A 26,277-nucleotide genomic window follows, 5' to 3' on the forward strand; every position below is an offset into this window, starting at 1 on the left:
GGCACGGCCACCGCCCCTTCCCCCCTGTTCGCGCTCCCGGCAGCCCCCGCGCGGCGCGGCCGGTCTGTGTCGGTAAGATGGCGGCCGTGAGTCTGAGGCTCGGAGATCTGGTGTGGTGAGTGGCGGCGCAGGCTGGGCGGCGGTCGCGGAGCATGGCGGGCCGGGCGCCTTTAGCGGAACCAGGCTGCGGCTGCGGAGACGCAGGCGGGGCTGTAGCCGGCCCTGGAGGCGACGCAGCGGGAGCCGAATCGGGCTGGGCCGCGCTGGGCGCTGTCAGCCCGTGGTGACTTCGGAGAGCGGCTGTGGGCAGGGTGGGGCTTAGCAGGGCAGGGCAGCGCAGCGGTGGGGCTGCTGCCGGGTTGCGGGTATCGCCGCCGCCGTCCCTTGGGCGGTGTGGGAGGAGCGGCGTGAGGCAGCCCGGAGCCAGGGCACCGGGCCGGCGGGAGGCGGGCTGGGCTGTGAGCCGGGCCGGCACTGGGGAGGCTGGCGGGGGCGGTGCATGACGGAAGCTGTGTCAGATGGAAGGATGAGGGAAGCGGGACGGAAGGACGAGCGCTGCGGGGTTCCCTTGTAAGCACGGGCTCACTTCCCGAGGGATGCGAGAAGGGTTAGAGACAGAAAGTGTTTAGGGAGAGCTACGCACCGTTTCTTGACAGTGCTTTAATGAAGCAACACAACAGTCCAGCGTTTCATTGCAGGTTGGGGTATCCCTGTGGAAACCCCCAGAAGCCGTTTCCCCTTGCCACTGCGATCTTACCCTCAGATAGTCAGAGCTGTGATTTTGTGTTTCCTGGTGGAGAGAAGTGAGAGCATTTCACCGTGCCCTGTAAACACCGATTAAGTGCATAGGTTTTGCTGTGCTGGATGGGCTAGGCTGTCCTGCCAGAGCTCAGAGAAGTAGCTAATTTCCAACACGGGAATAAATGCATGCATTTATACTGATAACCCAGATAAAAAGAAGCCTGTGCTTCAAGCTGTGACAGCTGCAGTTCTCATCTGAAAAATTTACAGTGCTGGGAAGTTGTCTAATTTATATAGCAAAGTAAGTAAAGATTAGTTACTTTTAGCATATTTATTTCAGATGAGAATTTGGGGAGTGTTCTGCTCTCAGTGCTGGAATGCAGATTATCCTGCTTTACTTTTGTACGTGACAGCCAGAGCTGTCACAGGGAACTTCAACAATCAGACAGCAACAGTAGAAAGGGTTTGCTGATTTTTTTTTCTCAGTACAGGAATGGGGAGCATTGAATATGAGACATGGTCATGGTCACAGCTCTTGGCGGTGTTGCTGCCTGCCCCTGGCTTCTGAGTCCTCTGTGCAGCATTGCCATCTCAGCGGGCTGCAGTGCCACTTGGTGAGAAGTTTTGTGTCAGGAGCTGTTGGGCCCCACAGGTTCTTTGCCCGTCTCTTGCAAGACAGTTACTAGTGGGGTTTTGTGAGTACTGCAGCACAAGTCAGTGACGAGGGTGAAATAAGGATAAAGCTCACCAGGAAAGCTGGTGAGCTGAGGGCTAAGACTAATGTCTCTTCCTCCTCTGTGATTATTTCTAGTGTTGCCTAGTTTTCATAATAGAAACATTTGAAAGTGTAGAAAGTAAGCTTTTTTGCCTTTCTTTTATGGCTCTTCGTATGTTCAGTTAGTGTGGTGGTGAGCACCTGAAGAAAGCGATAATGGAACACCTGTTGAGGGGATCCTGCTATTAATGCCTTCCTGCATGAATCAGAACCTCAGCTTTCTGTGCTGGGAGTTGGTGGCTGCTCTGCTCACCAACTGCTCTAGATAGGTAGATAGGAGTTTTCAACGTGAACTTTGGTCTGATTGCCTGCATCAGTGCTTTTTTCAGTTCCATGTGAAGTTCCATCAGTGCCAGTCTCCAGACTTATGGTGCTGCAGTGCCTGTTACTCTTGTATCTTTCAGACAGTGTTGCTGCTGCTCTTCTCTCCAGTTCTGGCAGTACAGCAAGGTCAAACAGACTGTCTGGAGACCTGAGTTAGGTGCAGATGTCAGCTGTGTGTCCTGCCTTGAACAGAAGGTTTTGACTGCAAATTGTAACTCTCTTATTATGAAAAGTGTGACATAATATGAAAAAAACAGACATTGGGATAGTTAGTTTTTTCTCTAGTTCTAGTGCCTAATATTTCTTTTTTTTTTTTTCTCTAGGGGGAAGCTGGGCCGTTACCCTCCATGGCCAGGGAAGGTGAGGTTTGTTTGTATTTATCGTTGCTTTCTTAGTTTTTAATGGTTTGTGTTTTTTTTAGTTTGGGTGTGTTTTTTTTGTGTTTTCCTTCTGTGTAGGGAAAGCTTTGCTTGAAAGCATTTCAGTTGTAGATTAATACTGGTTTTCTTGTTTGTTTATTTTTTTACACATCTACCCCACAAATCTAAAGTGTGAATTAGTTTAGGGCTTTATTTGTTAGATTGTCTCAGTCTGTTGGTAAGAGTTGGTTGTTCACGTGGAATGAAAAGCCAACAGAGAGCCAGTTCTGGAACTGATTGTGTTTCCCAAATTTAGTTGTTAATCCCTGTCACTTTCTGCAAGACATTTTTATTTTCTTCCATAGTAAGTTGGCTAGCAGTACTGTGTTAAATAATGGAAATAAGGAGTCTAGTTCCTCAAGATACTGTTTTAGAGCTGTCATTTTTGAGAATTATCTGGGGTAGTTTGATCCTACTTCTGGTTTGGTTGGGGTTTTTTCAGATGAAAGATTTTTAAAAATGAATTTTATATGCCATTTCTATTCTTTCTACTTCTCAGAAAGACCTTTATTTTATCTTTATATGTTGTATGAGGGCTAAGCATGCTGAGGTGACAGTGTGAGTCAGGTAAAAGAATAGTCAACGTGGCTGACAACTATAAACGTGTGGTTATTGGGTCAAGTTAACACCAGGCTCCTCTACAGTTGTCACTTTGTAACTGAATGATAGCTTTTCTCCTTACTAACATTTTAAAGTTGATAAGCAATTTATCCTGTGAGTAAAGACAAAGTTTAAATTCTTAAGGTTACCTAAGTGGAACAAATTTTTATTAATGCAAGTTATTCTCCTAATCAGATTTTAAAAAAATCTATAATAGCTGAACACTGGGTGGTAAAATCACAAAATTTGTCACTATGTGCTTTATGATTTCTAATCGCCTTTAGATTGTTAACCCACCTAAAGATCTGAAGAAACCTCGAGGAAAAAAGTGCTTCTTCGTGAAGTTTTTTGGAACAGAAGATCAGTATGTACCTCCTTGTTTTCATCTGGGGAAAATATTGTACCACATAATGTGGATCTTTTGTGGAAGAAATATTTACTAATACTACAGTGCAATGTAGCATTGTAAAGGATTCCCTTTGAACCACACAATAAAAGAAATTCAACTATTATTGCTTGCTATAGCTGCTCACTGAGGTGTATGAAGAGTATAAAAACTTAGCTTTAGGATTTGAGTTGCTGTGATAATAGCTCACCACTTTAGGTGTGACATGACTGTGTCAGACTTTAGCATGTAGTGAGGAAGGTACATCTCGGAGTAGTTTTTTTTTTTTGTTTTTTTTTTTTTTTTTTTTTTTTTTGCTGCCAGAGGAATAAAAGTAACTATATAATAGTAATTTGTGGAAGAATATACTGTCCTACATGCTGATTGAAAACATTCTTGCTGTGCTTTTGGAAGACTTCACAGTATAAGAGAGCCAAAACTGTTTTAGACTTCCTTTTTGCAGAGCAGAATTTAATGATTTCAAATGTGAACAAAATCATAGTTGTCTTAACAGATTTAAATGATTACAAACTAGGTAAAAAAACCCAACCAAAAAAGCCCCTGAGAACCTGGATATTTCATGAAACTGACAATGATTTTGATAATTTTTCAGTTTTCCTCTTTATTTTCTCCTATTAAGTCATTTAATAAAGAAGAAAATTGCAAATATCTGTTTAGACAGATATCTGAAAGAATATCTGAAAGACTGAAAAACCCTTTACTTTTAGGAAGAAAGGTGACAAGAACTGAGGCCATTTGATGAATGTCTCTTAAGGAAATTATTTTTCACTGCTAAATTATCTTTGTTTAATGCTAAAAAATATTTTTCCATTAAGAAATGAGGTGTAAACTTGATGGAGTAGTAGTGAATGCCACATAGTAATGGGAATGTTTGGATCTCTAGTAATTTGAGGCAGGTGAAGGTTGATTTGAGGCTGGAGAACGTTTTTTGGTGGTGTTACTAAATATGATTATTTGAGCTAATAAATTCTGAGTTGAATTGGATTACTTCTGTCCTGGTTATTTGTTCTCAGTTCTTGTATTTCACATTATTGAATCAAATACAGATTTTTTTTTTTTGTATTAAGAAAAGTAGTCAAGTATCTTGGCTACTGTAGCTGAGATTAATAACATGATTGCAAATGAAGAGCTCAGAGCTGCAAAACAATTGGGATTTATTACAAGATTCTAGAGTTCTGGTCGGGCCAAATTTGGTCATCTGGCACAGTGAGGTAGTATGGTTGTTGTAGTGTAGCCCCTTCCCCACACTTCCAGCTTGTGAAATTTAATAATGTCATGCTAGATAATCATGACTTAGAAATTTGCTTGCTTTGATTGGCACCCTCTATTTGAAAATTGAATTGAAATAAATACTAACACCTTTCTTTCAAATGATGTTGATAGAGAGAAGAGAGAGAAGCTTGTGTGCCTCTTCTGTCCTGACTTGGAATGTCAAAAGGATGTGCTGGTTAGAACTGTGCTGTTCAGTGTGTTGCCTGAGAAAGTTCTCATGTTTGAGCATAATCAGCCAAATCAGGAAAAATAGAAATTATTTCACTTCAAATGTGAAGATAAAGAGGAAATCACTTTACTTCTTTTGTAGAAGTAAACTAGTCGGTTTTGCAAATACTTTTTTCAGGTGTGTGTATAAACAGGACTTGGAAGGTAACTGAGAGAATGTTACCACCTTATGAACAGCCTGAGGAACAGCAGAGTGCAGAGCTGTCCCTGTTCAAGGGGAGATGAGGAGCGCACTTACCCATGCCCATGGTCTAGTGCATATAGCTTCTTTTCCAGCACCTCGCTTCTTCTGCCATGTTCACACTGTATGATGGCATTTCTGTACCATGGATCCATTGCTGCAGCTCTTGTATTACTGCCTTATCCTTTGAGGTTGAACGTGAGAGGATCTGGTCATTGGCTGTTCACCTCTTGTCCAGTGTGTATAAGGCAAAGGCGATGCTCATTTCTGGGTACAGTCCCTCTCATGAACTTCTGAGAGTTGTTGCCAGCCAGTTTGTTGAGAGGTAGGCAGTGTCAGACCCTATTTTAGTCTTACTTCCTTTTGAGGAATTCCTAGGTGCCTTCTGTGGCCAAAAATGTGCCCGTTCCAGGCTGGGTACAAATTGTTCCCCACTGACTCATGTGGCTTTGGTTTGTCATATTAAAGGTTAAGGAGAAAGATGTTTAGAATTAAAAATTGATGTGTATGAGCAGAGCAGAAGGGTAAATAAAAACATACTGATGAATTTGGCAGTGGTTTTGGTGTAGTGTATAAGTTTTGGTTATTTGTGAAATTCTGGCTAGCTTAGGATACAGCACAGGGGAAATGCATTTTCCTTTTTCTGCAAATTGATTATTACTGTGTTCTGGGCCTTTGCAATGCTGCAGTGACTAAGGAAATAGATTAACTGGAAAGCTGTGAGTACTTTTGGTCCAACATACAGAGGTGAGAGCATGAGTGCATTCAGACTGTTCTCTAAGTACTGGCTTTTGATAAATTTTCTCCAGAGCTCTGTACTCCACGTGTTGTGTTGGTGATGTTAGTTTCTCCTGTTACTTCCGAGGGAATGGTTTTTCTGGAAGATAAGGATTCTCTACCTATGGAAGCAGATTTTGCTTATGTTTAAACTGTGAAATACATATATGCTTTACCACAGTGAAAGCCACCTGGTATTCATAGTAGTATGTAATATCCATGTCCTATTCTAAGTGATTGTGTGCAATTAAGGCATTCATGTAATGTCTCTTTATTACCTTGTTCTCCAAATTGAAAAGGAGGTTTTTCTATTCTGCCTAGGAGTTGTTTTTCTGAGTGTCTCTTCTTGGAGTGAGTCACATTAAAAGGATTCTCTAGCTAAAATCAAGAACAGTTGATGTTTCCTGCCCATAGACCTGACAGCATGTAACAGCATCCATTACAGGAATCTAAACAACAATTTTAATTTAGTTTAGAAGTGGAACTTAGACCTCTTATCTGTGTTTCTAACTGTGCTTCTCAGATAGTATTTAAAATCCCTTTTATTTTTATTTCCATACTACAGTTTCGTTGTAGGAAATCTTTGTAGATATTTCAATAGTCAAGTAAGAACTTTTATTTTGCTATGTAGTACATTTATTGCTTTTAGTAGTTAAAACGAATAGACTGGCTGGCCCGCGAGTCTTTCTTGGTGTGTGTCATACAGTTAAAAATAGTTTTACACTTTTTGGCCTGCTTAGGAATTCATTATGATATTTGTTAAAACTAAAAATATAATTGCTTTGAAGGTATCTTTCTACTGTGATTCTATAGAAATACTAGTGACAGTCCTGCAGCCATCAGAGATGTGTGTACAAACACAGCCATTCACCTTTCTTCCCCCTTTGGTATTCCCTGATAGCCAAATGACTTGCAAGTCATGTATATCACAGTCTTAACAGGAAGCTGTGACAGCCCATTCTTCCTTACAATCTTTTGTAGCATCTGTGTGAAACTAAATATGGGGGGGGTCAAGGGGCGCACTTTCTGATTTTATATATTAAGGAAAAAAATGGAGGAAGCTTGCAACCAAAGATAAATGTAATAATTAGCAGCCTGTTTCCATCAGGCACAGTAATTTTAACACTGCGCTCATTACCTTTCCATCCTTCATGTCCTGTTGGGATGAAAGCACCTACCCTTTTCTTTTGCCACTGTTTTCCCTGGTATGAAAAATAGGAGAGAGTAAATTCAGGATGTAGTCTTTCTGAAATGTTCTTTCAGGTCCTGACATCAGAAAACACTTGTTTTAAATTTGCCAACTGTTGGAAATACATCTTAGAAGTCTGAGGGTCTGGAGGGATAGGCTGAGCTGATGGGATAGGTGGAGGGATAGGTGAGCTTGTGTTCCTGGTAGTTCTCAGTGAGGCAGATTAACCCATGCAGAGCTCTATGTTGCTGTAACAGAGCCAGCTGGAATGTTGTTCAAAATGCCTGCAGGCACAGTGCCTTAGCTGAAAATCACTGCAGACAAAACTCTTCCATCTCTTACTGAGGAGGTATTTTATTGCACAAATTTGCAAAACCTAATACTTAATTTCCTTCAGTATTGCCCTGCTTCTGGGTTTCTTCTAAATATCCCTTCCTTTATTATAGTATGATATATTCATTTTTGTATTTTTTTTCTAGGAGTTTATGTACTATGTTGCAGAGTTTAGTTGAGTTACTTAATTGGTGAGGGTTGGGATGTTCCCTTTTAACAAAGGAAATCTGTCTTGATTTGTCGTATGCTCACACACACTGGCCTTGTAAATAACTAAGCAATTTTCTTTTGACTTTTAGATCTGGTTGTGTTAGCATTTAGTATGGGCATATAAAGTGCTACAGTCTAAAGTGATAATTTTTTTCCCAGACTGTGGTAAACAGAAATTTGGAGATACAGTGCTACTGTTTTCCATCCCTAGCTATATGGTTTGCAAAAAGCGAGGATTGGTGGATATTCTTCCATCTCATTTCTGCAGCTTATCTTTAGGAGTTGATATCTGTAGACAGGAAGAGAGAATGGCTGGAATGATGAAGGTTTGAAGATCTCCTTGCTTGTGCCATGGATTTGAATCTGGTGTCTCTGCATCTCTCTGTGCCACTCTTTCCCTGTGGCTGCAGGTCACTTTCATGCTTGTCTCTGCTTATTCTAAGTTTTGCTTATTGTTCGTGTTTATAATGCGGATTTGACATGAGCAGTGGTTTTCTGAGAGCATTTTGGAGACTATGAAGAACAGTGTGGAGAAATGAAAAGAGAAAGCCATTGTTAATGGGTATTTTTATTACATCTTTTCACCTTCCATGCAGCCCATTCTTTACAGTTGCCTGGTGACTGTGCAGCAGTATGAATGCAATGTCATCTTAAATATGACATCTTCAATGTCATTGCTGATGTTTTTCTCATGCATTGATTCATTGCTGAATCAGGAGAGAAACAGTACTTCATTTTATATGTTGTATCCTTGAGGCCGTTCTAAATACTGGCTTCATTGGCCTTGAGGGTATTGAGATCTTGTGCATAAACGTGAATAATTTTGTTTGATGAAAAGTTACTTTGTTTTCAAGTGCTTGAAACACTGCATGCATTTGGCTTGTGGACATTGGTGTCAAAAGATACTCATCTCTTACAGAAGGTTGTCCAGGTAGGTGATGCATAAACAAACTGGAAAGGAAAAGACCAATTTATTTTTTTTCTTGTTTTCTTAAAGTTTATTTTTAACTGAGGCAGCATTTAAGATTGTTTTTCACTTACTAGTTTGGCTCTGAGATCTCTAGTTCTTTGTCCTGGTGGATCACAAGTGCCCAAGATGCACCTTTGAAGCCAGGAACCAGAAAGCTTTGTACTTCGGGCTTTCTTCATACCAAAGGAAAAGGAATGAGAAAGGAAGCTGATGAACATGTGCAGTGACGAGTGATAGGATGTGCAGAAACCTAAGAGAATGCCTTGAGGGAAAATAACTTATTTTTATTTAGAAATTCAGTCCTGTAACAACATTTAACATGCTTTTTTATATTGTGGTCCAAAATTTTGTTTCCTTTATACACGTAATGAAAGGCTTCTCATGAGCTGGTGCTCTGTGGTACACAGGGATGTTTGCCACTGTTTGTCATACAGGCAGGCTTTACAGTGTAAGATAATTTTAAGGTGTGTTTCACAGTACTGTCTGGGCAGCAGTGAGAGATTCCCTGAATAGCTGCTGGACTCAGACTCTAGTCTGAATGCAATGATTTGGCTTGTTATATAAAGTCAGTTCTTACAAAAATGATGTAAACAAAGTGAAAGGATTCAGCTTTGCATGCAGGAGAACTGGGTTCTTGGGAAATTTTCCAGTCAGTTCTAGCAGGTCTTGTCTCTGCAAGTGAAACCCAAAATGTTTCATTCTACTTTCTTAAAGTTAATTCCTGATTACAAGCAATTTACAAACAATTGCTATTGCCAGTGAGGAGAAAGGTCTTAATATAGTTATAGAGTTTATTTTGTGAAGAGAGGAGAAACAATCAAGATTCAGCAAAACATTACTATTATTTTTTGTTGTTTTAATCTTCATGTTCAGTTTAACAATATGACTTGGTGCTTACAGTGTCTGAAAGTGCAGCCTTTAAATCACTTCATCTGCTTGCAGAAGCTAGACTGCACTGGGGAATATTTAAAACCTGTATTCATGGATAGTCTATGTAACGTAGAAATACTTGGGGACAAGAGAATCTGATTGCCCCAGTCAGGGGCAAAGGAAATAGTACTTTTTTCTCAAAACCAAAATTATTGTTTTCATGCATAATACCTGGGTACATCAGAAATAAGTTCAGCAATAAGCTGTTGCTTTTGTATTCACTCTGTGTGGTCATCTCTATAGTGAGAATACATAATTTTGGAGGTTTTTTCCTACAGTTTTTTAGACACCTGCGTGCTCTGTATATTTGAACCAGGGATTGATAGCTAAGAATTGTTAGGTGAACTTTACTTTCAGCATCCTCTTGAGTAGATTAGTGGCATTGCCTACTGTACCTGGAGACGTGGGTCTGTGTGTGTTCCTCATGGTGAAACAAGTGCAGTCATTGGGCTGCCCTTGTTTTAAATGTGTCCTGTGATCACATCCAAAAGCCGTTTTGCCAATAGAGAATAATGCTTAGAGGGGGACAGTGCTAGGATGAGAGGACATAAAACAAGACAACAAAGCACCAGAAGAAAATTCTCAGTGAATTCAGTAATGGCAGCCCTTCAGTTTCTAGACAGGAAGTGAGTTTGGGCTGTTGTCATCAGTAGAGCTGGGGAAGAAAGTGTAGCTGTGTGTTTCTCAAAGCAGGAGGATTTAAAAGGATGCAGTTTGGAGAATATAACTAGCTTCTTTTTTTGTTTCAAGTGCTTGGATCAAAGTGGAGCAGCTGAAGCCTTATCACCCTCACAAAGAGGAAATGATAAAGATTAACAAGGGTAAGCGCTTCCAGCAAGCTGTGGATGCTGTAGAGGAGTTTCTTAGAAAAACCAAAGGCAAGGACCAGGTGAGTGGGTTCTTTTTCACTGTGTGCATTAAAACAGGTTTTGGCATGAATGACGATTAGATGCCTTGTTATGTGAGAGGAGTTTGTTGCCTCTGGCAAGTTGAGGAGGATTGTGTTTTCCTTCCTTTGGTTTTTGGGGTTTATTTCCTATCCTCTATTCTTCCCCATTAAATCTTGTTTGGTGGGGAAAAGTCATTATTGGATTATTAAATGATGAAGAAACTGAAGAGGCTAGTTGATCTACTTGTGATGATTTTATAGATCAGTCTTAAGAATTTGGTATCTACTAATCTTGTCTTTAGTATGTTGGAAGTGCACACAGTCCTGGCAAGTCTTCAGGTGGCCTGTTCTGTTATGTGCTTACCTAAACTGGTGTGTTTTTGCAGGAGAACTAACCAGGAACTTCACTCACCAACTCCAAAGGTCTAACAGATACGTAGTTTTCAAGTTACTGTGCTGTTGTTTTACTTGGTAGTAATCAGCACAGGGTCCTTCACATCCTTGGTTTTGCATGAAAATCATTCCATCTCTTCTCTTCTTTCCTTACCATCTTCTATTCTATAATCTCTCAGGCGTCTTCCCATAACTCCAGTGAAGAGAAGAATCGGCGTAATTCCAGTGAAGAAAGAGGCAAGCAATCTGCTGGTGAAGAGAAACGCAAAGCCAGTTTGTCTGAAGGAAAGGTGAAGAAGGGCACAGGGGAAGGAAAAAAGAGGGTTTCTTCTGTCTCGTCAGAGAGAGGATCAAAATCACCCTTGAAAAGAGCCCAGGATCAGAGCCCCCGAAAGCGGGGGCGTCCACCCAAGGATGAGAAGGTTTGTGTTGTGCATGTCCGCCAGTGCCCGTGGACTTGGCAGTTGGACTTGAGGGCTGACTGGCACCTTGACTAACAGGCCAGCAGGAAGAATCAGTTCAGTATCCCTTTTTTTTTAGCTTTTCCGTGTTGCTACTTATAGACCATTTGGCTGCCTGATGCCATTGGCAAGCATATTGTTGATTCTTCCTGTGATTTTTACCAGTTAGTTGCTGTGAGTGGCTCTGTTTGTATCTTTGAGAGGGCTTTGAAAGCTCTATCAGGAGACTTCATTCTTTCGTCTTGTCATCCCTTGAGTTCAGTTTGTGTGGAAAGGATTAGCAAAGAGATATGGGTCTTCATCTGGCTCCTGACTTCTCCCATGTCATCTACTTTATATGATCAGGTGATAAATAGCTGCTCAACTTCAACCTCAGTACTCACAAAGAGTGAGATATCGTTAAGGGATAGGGCTTAAAGAAGAAATTTGTAGCCTGGGGAATCCACCAGGAGAATTGTCTTCATTTCAACTTCTGTGCTTTAGGATATGTTCCCATCATCCATTATAAAGGAGCCTTAATATTTTATTCGTAGTACTTCCCTGGTATTTCTCTGTGTTGTGGCAGCACTTTGTCTACCCTCATATAGTTCCAGCCTTTTTATTATGGAGCTCACTGTTGTGGTCTAGATCTTCCTATTCCAAATGGATATTTATTTTGGTGGATTATTACAAGTCATATCCTTCATCAACGACTACACCTGAAGACAACTGGGAGACCTCAACTGAAACACCATACGGCAACATGCTTGCTCACCTGTGCTTCACGGGGATCACTATGTGCTTCAAAGTCTTTTCTTTCAGTGAGGATGCAAGTCAAGATGGTGGTCCTTGCTCTCTGAAATTGTGCATGGATTGGCCTTCGCTGGTTGAACAGCAGACTCTCTCTTGATGTAGTAAAATGAAGCTGATCGTCTCAGATATTAGCTGTGGAGGCATCATAGAATAGTCATAGAATATCCTGATTTGGAAGGGCACACGAGGATCATCAAGTCCAACTCCTAAGGGGCTAAAGGAAATACTGGCTCTTTTTTTAGCACCAATGTCTGTGAAATTAGGCTGCGTAACATATCCCATCAGTTTCTTCTTTTGAGGGAAGTCGGAGGAGGGGAGAAATGTATGCATATTTATGAATTAAAACTAATAATTACAGAACTTGTCGTGACTGATGCAGGAAAACGCTTCATTGGCAACATAGTTTTCACTTTTCTAAGTGTCTTCCTATAAGCATGTTGTGTCTCCACATATTTCTGTTTAAATAAGCTACAAGACCTTTTTTTTTTCACTTGCATAGTGATTCTGTGTCTTTGAGCTAGATTCATTCCAAAATTAATCAAAACAAATGGCTGGGAGAATTCTGATTGTGCTGACACATTGCATGCATAGGTTTTACTGTGTTATCTGCTTCAGGACATCAGAGTGCTGTGAGCGAGCTAATTGTGGTAGTTGACATTATTTTACTGGCACATGACAAGCAGACTGGTTTTAAAGTTGCCACATAGTGGTGGCCAGCTGTGTGATAACTGCCTGGCCACAAACCAGGAAATTAAGCAGGATAAGGTAGGAAAGTAAGCCTTATAGCTTCTTGAAGGTGACAAATAAAATAATTGCTATGAAAGTATAACAATACTGCCTTAATACTGGTTTTCAGCCTATAAAATAATTTAAAATCTTGTCTTCTTGCCTGGTTCTCATAAATTCCTCAAGTTCTTAACCCTAGAGTAGAAAACATTTATGTTGTTATCCTGAATTAATATGATGCTAGGATTTGTGGTTTTTTTTCCTCCATCCCAATCCAAATTCTGCCTTCCAAGTAATAATGCATAAAAATCAAGAATCCAGTTTTTGCTGAGGTGTGCTCTGTCTGGAAAGGCTCTGTGGCCATACATGATCATTCACATGCTGTGATTTTTAAGCTTATATGAATATATTTGAAGGAGCAGCAGAACTTCATAGGTATCAAAGCAGGTTTTATCCACACTTTACCAGCTGAGGTATGCAGGAGTCTCCCTAGACACTACAAGGTTGGAGACTGATGTCTGCATTGTCCTGCTAACCCTCGGACAGTTGCATCGTTCTGGGTTACCTCCAGGAGTCTTACTCTGGCCGTTTTTGCAAACAGTGCTTCTGTATGGATACTAAGGTATATTGTACATTTTCAGGAAGTAATTTTGGAGGGGAGGTAATGTGACTTCATTTCTGAACCCTCATTTCAGAGGAAGACAGCACGTATTATGTAGAAGTTCTGTGCATTCTCTTCATGTAGCATAAAAACCTAGATGTCTATAGCATATATCTATGACCTATAGCATAGAGACCTATTTTAACCTATATGTTTTGGGGAAATAAAAGATAAAGTTTAATCTGCTCAACAGTAAAAGCCCCAGTATGTTAAGTACTATCATGATCCTACAAACTGTGACCTGTGGAGCAGATGGGACAGCCCACATACCAGTTTGTCTCATGGATTCTGCCAACTTGAGCAGATGTGGCTGTCAATCTTATGCTTTGAAGTCAATCTTATGCTTTGAAGGTTCTCCTGATAACAGGTAGGCTATTCTATTGTGACAGGGTAGGATTAAAAGAGTTCAGACCTCTGCTTGTAATGATGTTCTTCACTCATTTGTTAAGTGTTTTGCATCCACCAGAGGAAAATACATGATCAAGCGTGTTTGTTTTCTGCTCATTGCATAAGTGCACAAGTGCAGTGATTCCTCTTAGGTATGAAGAATGGACTCTCCAGAAGCCATAAATCTGGTTGAAATCCTTAGCTGGCAGTTGATGCTTTCCTCACCTCACCTGTGTTGCTAATACTCTGTGTTTAAATATGAATGCTCATGGAAAGGCCTGTGAAATTGAAGGCTTTTGTAGTGCTTTCAGAGCTCTCTGTGTGTGCTCGAATGATCATCCTGCTGTGACCCGCTCCTGAGCCAGGTTTTAAGCTCTTTCTGATCCTCCTTCTGTCTCCTCAGGACCTCACAATTCCAGAGTCAAGTACAGTGAAGAGAGTGATGACTGGAACAGTGGCTGGATTTAAATGGCCACCGAGTGTGAGCGAGGTGAGAAGCTTTACAACGTCTACGTTCTGAGTTTGTGGCAGCAAATCTAGAGCCTTTTGTCTGTCTGTAAAACAACGAGATCTTACCTTCTTGTGTGTGAACATGCTGCAGTATAACAAAGTTGAACAATATCCCAGATAGTTCAGAAGTATGTTGGGAAATGAGATTTGTCTCTGTGGAACTGCTTGCAGATTCACACTAAACTTGCTGTACTAATGTTTACACTTCTTGTTTCAAAAGCTTTTCTGTGATTGACTTCCCAGAAGTGGAGGTGATGTGGATAGTCTCTCCCTGTCTGGATGCTATCACATGGGGTGCTTACATTTGATTTTCTTCACAAAGCAGCTTTTGAAAGCCTTTTGATTTTGTTGAATAAATGAGTGATCAGTAAAGCAGAGTAAGAGCGATGTGATTCCAGGCTAGTATGTATGATGCTCACTGGGGTGATCTGGGCCTTCAGTCCTTGTTGCTGTTAGGATGGGCTTGCTTGGTATGTGATAATCTCCAGTCAATTCCCAGAATGCTGTTTATGGAATTACTTAGAACCTGGAAAATAAGTGTTTTCATTTGCTTGGGAGAGGAAGAAGCAGATGAATTTTCTTCCTCCCATGCTAATATTGCTTGTACACTTCTTTGGTTTTCCTACAGATGTCCAAAAATGAGGAGTTTGGTTTGAATGGCTTTGGTTTTGAGAATGAAACAAAATGCAAACTACTTAATTGAAACAGGTTCCTTGTGACATCTGATGCATTTTATGTTTTCCGCCTTATGCTATTGCTCTTGTGCAGCTTAGGAGAGCAAGGGAATTGTGCTGTGGTAACTCAGTGACTCTCTGGATTTATTTCTGAGGTTGTACTTTCTCTTTGTAGCCTGTGAAGGACAGCGATCCACACTTTCATCACTTCCTGCTGAGCCAGACAGAGAAGGTAAGGATTTGGCAGACAGCATCATGTTGCTGGGTACTGTGGAGTCCTGCCCTTTGCTGGAACTGAATACAAGGAGTATGCATAAAGAGCTCCAGAATTCTGTTCTTTAGGGGGTGGCAATTAGATTGGTTGAAGTACTTCCAAGCCTTAAGATTTAGAGTAATTTAGCATTAAGTACAGTGAATAGTTTTAAATAATTCAAGATTATCTAGCAGTAGTTTTTGACAAATCTGATGTATTAAATTGTATAGGATGGACAGGAAGAGCTTTTTTTGTGTTCAAAAATCCTGTTGTTTGATTGTTTTTGATGATTGTCCTGTCAGTTTCTTCATCTGGATAGGCTTGCCAATTCACTGAATGTTGCAAGAGAACTTCCAGGACCAGAAAAGCTCCATGTAAAATACAGCCTGTTTATCTCCTGAGAGTCAGAAGTCTTGCAGGATTTTATATTCAGCAGTGAACATCAGGAGGAAAAGGAAAAATCAAATTAAGCATAAAAGGATTTATATCTCGCTGAGGATCTGAGCAGAGCCAGAAGGATTTAAGAGCTGTTAACAGTTTTATCTAGACAAGCTCACAGTAAGCAGCATGGGGAGGAGCAGCCTTTGCCTTAGCATTTGTAGAAAGCCTTCTACATGCTTTCTCATATTAACCAGAATGTTTTGGTTTCACAGCTGCTGAGACATAGTGAGCATAGATGTGAGGCTTCGTGGCAGGCTTCAGAGACCTAAATGTGGGAGTAGGGATGGCCCAGGTGCCTCCAGAGGAGCCTGTTATAGGAACTACAGAAGGGAGTTTGCAGTGCCTCTGTTAGAAGACAGGCTGAATTTCTGGGGCAGGGTGGGAAAGAACGATCTTAATATCTTGCAATATATTTTAGTTTTATTTTCTCCCCTTGAGGGAAGCCCCAGAGTTGTCCTGGTTTGAAGGTGGTAGTGGGTGGGTGAGCTGCCTGCTTCTGTGGAATAAGGGTATGGTCTGTTTGCTCGGCAGAGTAAATCAGCACTGTCCTTCCCCTGAACGCTTTGTCTTCTTCATACAGCCAGCTGTCTGCTATCAAGCCATCACAAAGAAGCTGAAGGTTTGTGAAGAGGTAACGTAAATCTTCATTTTGATGGATGTTCGTTGTTATGAGACCTTGCAGTTCTTCCAGAGCTGTGCGTTAAATTGTTTTTATTACTATTTTTCCCCTCTGTCTTCCCCACCTCTCTGCCCTTGTCCCCCCACCCCACTCCCTCAGGAGACAGGATCCACCTCCATCCAGGCAGCAGACAGCACAGCAGTCAATGGCAGCATCACACCTACAGACAAAAAGTAAGATCTCCAATACACTTCAGCCATTTCCTTTCCAGCTCACACATGCAGCCATTCTCCAGCCTGTCACTGAGAATGAATAAACCTAACATTTCCCTTTAACTGCACATTCCTTCTGTCCTTGTGTGAAACTGTTTGGGCGGTAGGGTGGGAGAGAGGCAGCTAAAAACAAAGGGGGCTGTGCAATACAAAATTTAAAGGGGACTGCAATACAAAATTCAGAGTAAATTCTGTCCTGGATACATCTGCAATTCGGAGTGGTTCTGCAGTTGCCTTTTTCAGTAGGTCCCACTGCAGGATGTTAGCAGCAGCATTCCTAAGTGTTGCATGGGATAGGAAGATAAAAGGGGATCTGTCTCCAGTAGTGCCTGGCGGTTGACTGGGCTCATTTAATCACTGTCCTGAGCATGCAGAAGACAAGAGGAAGAGGGAGGTGTGTTCTCCCATCACAAAAATTTTGCTGTGTAGCATGTGAGCTTTCTGGTTTCTCCTAACACCCCTGTTCTCCTTTATAGAGTGAGAGAAGGCTAACTTGAGCTTCCTGTAACTTCTGCTCTTTTCAAATTGAGTTCAGGCCACTCTTGCTGTTTGCTGTTGGGGCAGTTCACATGGGATGTCAGTTCTCACTTGTACTGCAGGGAAACAAAAATAACATTAAAGCTGTTCAGGTAAAACAGTCTCTTAGGAAAGTGCATCTCAGAGGTGGGTTGTGAAGGAAGGGATACCTCTGCTGGTTTCGAGACTTAAAAATAGGTAGACCTTATTTGGCCCATGTAAGGAGCCTGTAGTGATTTGCTCTGCCCTGTCTAAGGGCAGAAAGAGAAAAGGCAGCATGGCTAGCTGGGGGAGGACACGTGGCTTGTGAAAGCCACAGTGCTGCTGTAGTGTGGCTAATTCTGCAGAATTAACTACTGGATTTGCCAGTTAGATTTTGTTGTGATGTTCCCTTGGATATAACTGAATGCTTCAGAATCTCTTTGAAAACTGTGGGTTTTATGGGAAGCTGCATGACGGGTAAAAGGGTTCTTGCAGCAAGATCTGCAAGAGGAATTTCTGTTGCAGGTGATTGTAGGGACTTGGTGGCATATTGTCTCTTTTTTGAATGCAGGGTGCAAAATTCTTTCCAGCTTGCGGGAACAGGGGAGGCTATTATCTGGGACTGATGGTGACCTGTACTGGCCTAATACTTTGTTTCTTCCTGTGTCTGAAATGGCAGCTGTACAACAGGGACTAGGTCTTTGGTCTGGCATGATGCTTAGCACAGTAGTCTTTGCTAGACTTTATTAAAACTAGGATGCTAATGTATCGTTCAATTATACAAGCAAACATTGTATGTGTGACTTAGTTTTAAAGTCAGAAGATTAATAATTAGAGAAGCACCTGCTCATTTCTAAATGTTCTCTTTAACTTCAGTAAGGCAATGACTGTCAACAGAAAGCGCACAAACAGCAATTTTAGTAAGCAAAAAGCCACACACAAACAATCCACCCCAAACAAACAAAAATAATCCAGACCATCCAAACCTTTAATATTTAGGTGATCTTCTGAAATAGGCTAAAGACTTTCTTCACGAAATTGTTAGGGATGCTTGGTAAGCAAAATAAATTCTCGCTTGCTTTTAAAGCTCAGTATTTGCCCATTGTAGCTGTGGTTGCAGTAGAACATGTTTGTTTGGGTATTTTTTTGTGCTGGTGATGGTCCAGTTTGCTCTTCATCATTTCCAGCACCATGAGAAACTAACACTGATTGCTTTCTCTTGCATTAATGTTTATCTATACCCTCAGGATAGGATTTCTGGGCCTTGGTCTGATGGGAAGTGGCATTGTCTCCAACTTGCTAAAGATGGGTCACACTGTCACTGTCTGGAACCGGACTGCCGAGAAGGTAGGCATGTGCTTAAACCTCTGCTAAGCATTCAGTTACCCCCTGTATCTCATGGAATCATCTGTCAATGGTGTCTGGGAGGGGATGCCAAAGAAACACAAGGATATGCTTGCTTTGTTTTGTCTTGTTTCCTTTGTGCTTGTTGGTGGGCATGTCTAGATGCAGCTGTGGTCTGTTCTAGTGTGGTCACTCCTGTGTCAGCAGTCTCACCCCACTGCCTTTTTCTGTGAGAGGAGAGAGTTGTCAGAAAAATTACACCCTTGTATATTACACCTTTATATGTGCTGAAGAATGGGATGTAACATGCCTCTGAAAATACTGCTGATGTGAATAGCCATGGTCAGTGTATTGTGCATCTGTGAATAGCCATGAAAATACTGCTGATGTGAATTGCCATGCAATGTAGTGTGCCAAAAAGGCCAGGTGCAGGTAGTTATCCCAGGAGATTGAGGTGTGGTAAGATGCACTGCTCAGCTGCAGGTTAGTCTACATGTATTGTGCTAGTCATGTGGTAACAAGTGTTCTGTCAAAGACCTGCTGTGTCATGAGACCAGGATGGAGAAGGGCTTTATAGGAGTATTCAAACTGAAAATGGAGCTTATATTGCACTGCACTTATATACTAGACAGTGTTACTCTTTGTAGTGGAAGAGAAGTAGGTAGCTGGGGGAGATGTGGTAGTTATAAGATGCTGTGGAATAGCAAAGCAGGAAGAGCACTGTGGTTACTTCGTGAAAAGGGGAGTAAAAGATTTATTTTTTCAGGAGCAAAACATGGCTGGTATGAGGGGATAGGGTAAGAAGGAGCTAAGATTTTTAAGCAGTAGCCCTCTGAAACACACTCATCTCAGATGTGCATATTCCTGTTACTATCCAGTAACACATTGCTATGTCCTTTAACCAATTTTTTCCCCTAAATCTTCCTTTTGTCCCTAATAATTTCTTGTCAAACCCACAACATTCTTACTGTTTCACCTTAGAGTTTTGTTTCTTTATGTCTTTCTTTCAAAGTTCTTCACCTGTTCTTCAGAAAGGCTGCAAAAGAGCCCTGCACGCACACATGTGTGTGTAGACAAAGCAACAGAAGAAGACAAAGTTGTTGTGTAATTAACACACCTGTGTCCTTTGGAGTTGTGTCCAGCAGTGGAGATTTTACAGCAAAATGCAAAGAATCCATTTGCTCTGTATTTAATTTGTCTTATCTTTGGACTTGTGCCTTTTGCAGTGTGATTTGTTCATCCAGGAGGGTGCACGGCTGGGAAGAACCCCTGCTGAAGTAGTCTCCACCTGTGACATCACGTTTGCCTGTGTATCAGATCCAAAAGCAGCAAAGGATGTAAGGATTAGCTCTTATTTTACCTCCGCTGGTTAGACTATGAGATGGCAGTCACTGAATGCCAGTTCTGATTCCTTTTAACCACAGTAGCCTGGGTTATTGTACATCCTGAGCAGTGCAGCTGTGTAAAAATAAATGTCCTAACAAAAATTAAGCATTTTAGAAATTAAGTCTTTGAGGGCAGGTTCTGATAACTCTCTGGGGGTCTGCCACTGTAGTGCCAGGCTCAGCTGGACTCCTGCAGAAGTGGGGCTTCTCTGCAGACACCCTATTGCTTTACCGCTCTTCTGTTCTCCACAGCTGGTGCTTGGTCCAAGTGGAGTGTTGCAGGGGATTCGCCCAGGGAAGTGTTACGTGGATATGTCCACAGTGGATGCAGATACAGTCACAGAGCTCGCCCAGGTAATCACTGAACTGAGCCTCTTAACAGCAGCAGGTGTTCCTTCAGCAGCAGTTCTTCAGTTTTTGATGGTAATAAAACTGCTTCTAGAGGTCTTTGGGAGAGTCAAGTTCCAGGCAAACAAGACAACATGTCAAGTCTTAACCAGCAAACAGTGTTGGATGAGATGTTCCCTGGTGATACCAGCAAAGCTGTAGATTTGGCAGAGCTGTTACCTGACACCATTGCAAACAGATAGCCAAATTTTGATCCCCCAAGAAGTGTTTGTAGACAGGTTGGTATTCTGTAGCAAACTAGAGAGTAAAACCATGTCTGGGTTAATGACTGATGAAATGCGTAATCTGCCTAGTTTAAGTGCTCTGGTTGGGGAAAATTAATGCCTTCACATTTCATTCTATAGAAATATTATTATAGGATTTCTGTAAAAGTGTTCTGATTACTTCTGCTGTGGTGTTTGTGATTTCTTTTTTGGCATCTTGCTTGTTCCCCATTGCCCTAAGGCAGCATGTGTGGTTTTACAAGGAAGGGGAACTGGTTTTGGTCAAGTTTTAAATAGACATGTTGTTGATGCACTAGTGTGTAATATTAATTCAGAGAATGCAAATCACCTATATTAATAAACATCTGGCTGAAGAGATCTGTCAAAGGCCTTTCCCCTGTGGGAAAGAGGGGAAAATATAATGATCAGTCTTCTGGGATTCTTATGCAACATATACACCTTCAGCATTGATCCCTTGGCCAATATAGGGTGCCATGACTAAAGCATGTCAGTTCAGCTGCTTAAAACGTGCACAGTAGTGATGGGTGCAGGAGGGTCTTGCCTGGACCCTTTTGGTCTTAATCACACTTTGCAGGATACGTCACAATAGTGCTTTCCGCTCCTGTTGGAGCTATTTGTTATGCTTTAAATTTCTGTCATTAACGGCAGGTATGCCCTAAATTATGTTCCTGCTGCTGTTCATACACAGCTAACCAGAGATGCTCTTCTCCCAGGTGATAGTGTCCCGAGGTGGTCGCTTTCTGGAAGCACCAGTCTCAGGAAACCAGCAGCTCTCTAATGATGGAATGCTTGTGATCCTGGCAGCTGGCGACCGGGGTTTATATGAGGACTGCAGCAGCTGTTTCCAAGCCATGGGGAAGACCTCTTTTTTCCTAGGTAATTGAAACATGGAGGGCCTGGTAGCAGTTTCTTAGTGCAAGGACTGGGAATTTCAGCAAGGAGGGTGAGATGTATATGTCATCTTTTCTATGTGGGCAGTGTGGGAAATTGCCTTGCTGCTCTGAAACTTGGCCAGTTTCAGAGCCTGCAGGCTAAGGTTTCTTTTTTGAATGTTGGCTCATTTTGGAGGATCTGTGATAATTTTGGTTTTAAATGATATTTTCTTATTGTTTCTCCATTCCTTTGAGTGCTTGGAAAACGGAAGTATTTTCTGAAGTCCTTTAGGGGAAGGGAGAGATGCCAAGTGCTTGATGACAGGAGTTTAGCAGTGTTACTGCCATGTGGGCTGGGGAAGCAGGGCTGCTACTTCTCTTCTGGAGGAATTCCAATGGTGTGTCTTGCTCCCAGGTGAAGTAGGCAATGCTGCCAAGATGATGCTGATTGTGAACATGGTCCAAGGCAGCTTCATGGCAACAATAGCAGAAGGACTGACTTTGGCTCAAGTGACTGGCCAGTCCCAGCAGACCCTTCTGGATATCCTCAATCAGGGACAACTTGCCAGCATCTTCCTGGACCAGAAGTGCCAAAGTAAAGTTCTCTTACATTGTTTTCTTACAGGTCATTTTTACAATCTAGCAGCTTTTCAGATAGTGGCAGAAGGTAGAAAATAACAATCTCATCTTCTTCAGCCTGGGATGATGGTTATTTTAAGCATTCTGTAAATGAAGAGCTGAGTTCCCATTCCTTCCTCTTCATAGCTAGGACTTTTGGGAATCTAGTTAGAACTGCTTAGGGCTTAAGTCAGGATTTCATTGCAGCAGGGTAACAAGCTGCTTAGAAATCTGAGCTCACTTTGTCAGTGGGCAGTAGTGACATCAATCTGCTGTGGCCAGATGAAGACAGAGAATAGAAAAACAGGAGAGCTAAAAGTAGTGATCAGCAGTGGAAAGAGAGATTGGTGTTGAATTGCAGCCCCATGCAGCATGGGCTTGGCTTACTTTTGTCATGCTTAATTTTGCATGGGTTCCTCTCTGCAGATATCTTGCAAGGAAACTTTAAACCTGATTTCTACCTGAAGTACATCCAGAAGGATCTTAGATTAGCTATTGCACTGGGCGATTCTGTCAACCATCCAACTCCCATGGCAGCTGCTGCCAATGAGGTAAGAGTTGTTCAGTGTTCAGATGTGTTCTTCAGCATTTATTCAACAGTGCTATTTGTCAATCAGAGACACAGATCAAAGAATTACATAATCTCTAAGACAAGGGTACAGTGTTTGAAATATTTTTGACTAGGGTGGCATTGGATATGTTTTGATTGTAGAGACCCTTAGAATGTTACATCAGGAAACACAGACTTGGCATTTTCTGATCTGCACTTGGATTATTTGACATACTGTGCGGTTCTCTGGTTGCAGTGGTCAGCAAAGGAGTTTTTCTGCTGGGAAGAGGCTTCACACAAGAGCAGGCTCTGATCCTTTTCTGATTTCTCTTTAGGTCTATAAACGAGCAAAAGCATTGGACCAATCTGACAACGACATGTCTGCAGTGTACAGGGCCTACATCCATTAGGCTGCACCCTTCTTACTGTTCATACAATGATGATTGATTAATATTATTATGATACTGGGTTTTAACTTTGGACCAGTCCATCTCTGTCTTTCCATTTCCTTTTATACACAAACTTTGAGACCTGCTGTGGTGAGCCTTCCACTGTGGCAGGAGGGGGGAGGAGGGGGCTCGGATTGTTGCAGTCTAATTAGAAAAATCCATGCCATGCACTGACAGTCATGAGACGAAACAGCGGCAATTGTTCAGAAGCTCTGAGGCAACTCTGCCAGAAATCTGCTGCTTGGCTACTTTAATTTTCCTCTTTATTTGCTAGTCCAAAATGCTGTTTCTAACAATCCCTTTTCTTCTTTGCTGTGAAATAATGCAAGTGTTGGACTGTCTGCATCAAGGGGACAGGGTGACATACATCCCATCTACCTGTGAATATCACTTGAGTCCTTGGTCCCAAGTGAGGTGAGGAGCATGCCTGCTAATTAGCCACTGTTAGAGAACAAAGCACCTCCCATGGAGGAGAAGGGCAGTTCCAGAGGGTAAGGGGAGCTGAGTGCAACACTGTCTTGATTCAGTTTCTTTTTAGACTTCCATTTCCCCACCTTGATGGAGGAATTCCTGTACTGTTAAAGACAACACATTGCATCCATGTCTTCCCCTGTACAGACAAGTACAGCTTAGGGAACACAAACTGTACTGAAAATAGGAGAATGCCTATGTCAATGAGACTCCTGAAAGGCTTATCATAGCCCATCCAAAACATCACTGGAAAGTAATACGTTTGCATAGAAAACTGCAAGACAAACATAGTGCCTATAAAACTGGGCTAGAGATTTTACTTGTTCCCGGCCTTAGCTTACGTTATGTTACTACTTGTTTGTTTTTTTAACCCCTGTAGTCAGTAATTACAAAGATGTCTTGGATTGCAGCAGTGTCACAAGCAGAGTGGTGAGTCTGAAAAGGGAGAGAAGAATGATACAAGAGATTGAGATCCCTGAGCTCCTTCCCACGCTCTCTGGCCTTTGCATGGTTGTCACATCTCTCAGCCTGTTTGCCCATCTGTAAAGGTGGGTGATGGTTACCTACCTCACAGGGATACTTTTGTGTACTGACTAGTGATCTTTATACATGTCAGATTTTCCATACATGTTCTTAGTGTTACTACTTTGGGTACAAGACAGCACAGCATAAGCCTTCTCCCTGTATCTGTGACTCTGCTTGTGGCCAGATACCAGCTTCCAGAAAGACCAGTAACTGAGACTGGGGAGGCTAAGACCACTGCTGAGCTTTAGTCTAGAGATGAGCGACGTGAACTGCAGATGCCAAGGCTAGAGATCAGAGATACTTTCAGTGTAGATAGCAGAGCAACTCAGAGTCCAAAGGATGCCTGTCACAAAAAATGCACAGAGTGTGGCTTGGTTTTTGGTTTGTTTGGGTTTTTTTTTTCCCCTCCAATTTTCAGTATTAGCCTTTTGGGAGTTTTCTTGCATTTTAAATTTGAGTGTTAGAAAAATGCCAGTGAGAAACTTTGGCCAAAATCACTTCTCAAGTGGTACAATCTCCTTCCTCCCTTGGGCTGGGGTTCTGAAAGCAAAGAAGACAGATTCAAATTAGGCTGTGTTCCTGACATCTGCCCCTGCCACCTTATTTTTTTTTCTAGGAACTTAATGGCTGTGTAAGGAAATTTTCCCTGGGTTAGGATTTCTTACCAGTCCTGCTTTGTGCAGCCTGTGTGTATGGTTCAGGGACACCTTGTTAAGAAAGAAAGAAAGTGTCACATACTAATTTTGTCACATATTCATTGAATCACAACATCTAATGCCTTATGCTGTAAATGTTACTTTGAGTATTTCACCTCCTGTGATGACTGTTCCTTGTGGGCTAATGCTGTATTCTGCATTACTTATATCCTGTACTGAACACCTGGCAACAGAACTGTCAGACCTCACTGCCTATTGGCCACTGTGTGTGGGCGGTGGTAGTTCTACATCTGTGTTCCTTTGGCAATGCCACTGCCATTCTGTATGTAGGTATTCACATTAAAGGCATGTAAAATTGCCAGGATAGCTAGCCATTGACCTGCTTTGGCACACTGTTCTTCTCTACCCAGAACTCTGCAGTTAGCATCTGAGGTCCTTTGTTAAACATACTGTAGTAAAAAAAATCTCTCATATGAATTGTGCATTGTGGGCATCTGAGGGAAGTTGTAGGTTTGGAGGCAGGAAATGAGACTAAAGGAAAAAATCTTTTGGGAGGAAGAAGGAAGTACTGTCCCATGTGCAGAGCCAGTTCAGTGGCATCCCCCACCCGTCCCTGCCCTCTTGGGCCAGAGTGACCGTGAATGGTGTGAGCAAAGGCAATGGAGAATCTTTGTTAGTTTGTGGTGCCTCTGGATACAGAGAGAATGCCAAAGGAGCTCTCAAATCCTATGACAGGTATTTCATAATGAATTCAAAGGACCGGTCCCAAGGCAGCTCACTGCTGCAGGGTTTGTTTCTAGAAATACTGTATTCCCAGAATGGAGATGGTTATTTCTGTGGGAGTGGCAGATGTGGAGTAGTTGAACACTGTAATTTATCCTGGAAAGGTCTGACTGCAGCTTTCAGCCGTTGTGGGTGGCTGTAGAGTGGCTGCAGTGCTGCCTGGACAGCTGTACAGTCACAGGTGTGCCCAGGGGGAGCAGGAGGAGACCAAAGAGCTCTGATGTAGCTCTGAAGAGGAGGAATGGAAATGGGGGAATCCAAACTGTTCCAGATGCCAGTTGAGATTGCTGTCAGTCTCACTCAGATTCTTGTATTTATGTCTGTAGCCTCTGAACATGGATTTGAGTCTGTTCCTGGGCCTGAGATTTGAGGGAGGGAAGTGAGGGAAGCAGTGGATTGAGAGATGCTCTAATAAAACTGGCTAGTTAAATGTTGTCCTAATATTGTTGACAATTCTGTAAAGTTTCTTTTTATGAAGATTTGTTTTAGAAGTTTGCTTTTTTTGACTCCCTCCTTTTTAAAGAGAAAATGTGACACTTGTGAAAGCTTGTAAGAAAAGCAGTTTCCTTTTTCCTCAATGATAGATCCCATAGTTCATTAAGGTTGTGAATTTTTATTTTCCTGCCTTGTTTTTAATTAACATTTGTCATTCAGAATAGGATGTGTGAAAATGTTTAAATGGCAAAGATTTTTTTTTTTTTGTGCAATTAACAAAGCTACTGGCAAAAAGAATAAAACCTTTCTTGGTAACAGAATGTTCTTGTGGCATTTTCTAAAGCCTGTCAGAGCTGTCTTGGGGCATTCAGGAAGTATGTGTTCCTCAGAACACTAGAAACTCAGAGCTGCTGAAAACCAAGTAATCTGAAAACCGAGTAATCCTGAGAGCACTTCAGTCATTGCTCAAGCTTGGAACTGTCAGTGAGGCATTACAGAGGATAAGTTTGGATAAGTTCTATGCTCTGTATGCAGAGGGATGAGAGGAGGATCCTTGGTTTTAATGTTCCAGTGTTGATGACAACTTCTGTTAAGTTTTGGGCTGGGATATTCATCCTTCTGGCATT

General features: G+C 41.8%; 1 protein-coding gene across 6 annotated transcripts; it reads left to right on the plus strand.

Annotated features, from left to right (window-relative positions):
* GLYR1 (glyoxylate reductase 1 homolog) lies at positions 1-25,971 on the plus strand. Of its 6 annotated transcripts, none has more exons than XM_041462816.1 (16): positions 1-115; positions 2,164-2,200; positions 3,144-3,223; positions 10,106-10,244; positions 10,817-11,059; positions 14,068-14,154; positions 15,024-15,080; positions 16,123-16,173; positions 16,321-16,394; positions 18,179-18,278; positions 19,502-19,612; positions 19,913-20,014; positions 21,006-21,168; positions 21,580-21,759; positions 22,209-22,333; positions 22,668-25,971. In XM_041462816.1, the coding sequence occupies exons 1-16, from the start codon at positions 78-80 to the stop codon at positions 22,740-22,742; spliced, it is 1,662 nt and encodes a 553-aa protein (XP_041318750.1). In that variant the 5' UTR covers positions 1-77; the 3' UTR covers positions 22,743-25,971. The 6 variants fall into 6 exon arrangements, with proteins under 6 accessions (XP_041318750.1, XP_041318754.1, XP_041318752.1 ...); XM_041462815.1 differs by lacking the exon at positions 1-115 and adding an exon at positions 1,100-1,355 and having other exon boundaries at positions 19,916-20,014; XM_041462814.1 differs by lacking the exon at positions 1-115 and adding an exon at positions 1,106-1,355.
* The last annotated feature ends 306 nt before the right edge of the window (positions 25,972-26,277 follow it).

This window comes from Pyrgilauda ruficollis, unplaced genomic scaffold (genome assembly GCF_017590135.1).
Source record: "Pyrgilauda ruficollis isolate IOZ18807 unplaced genomic scaffold, ASM1759013v1 scaffold16, whole genome shotgun sequence".
NCBI classification, from domain to species: Eukaryota; Metazoa; Chordata; class Aves; order Passeriformes; family Passeridae; genus Pyrgilauda; species Pyrgilauda ruficollis.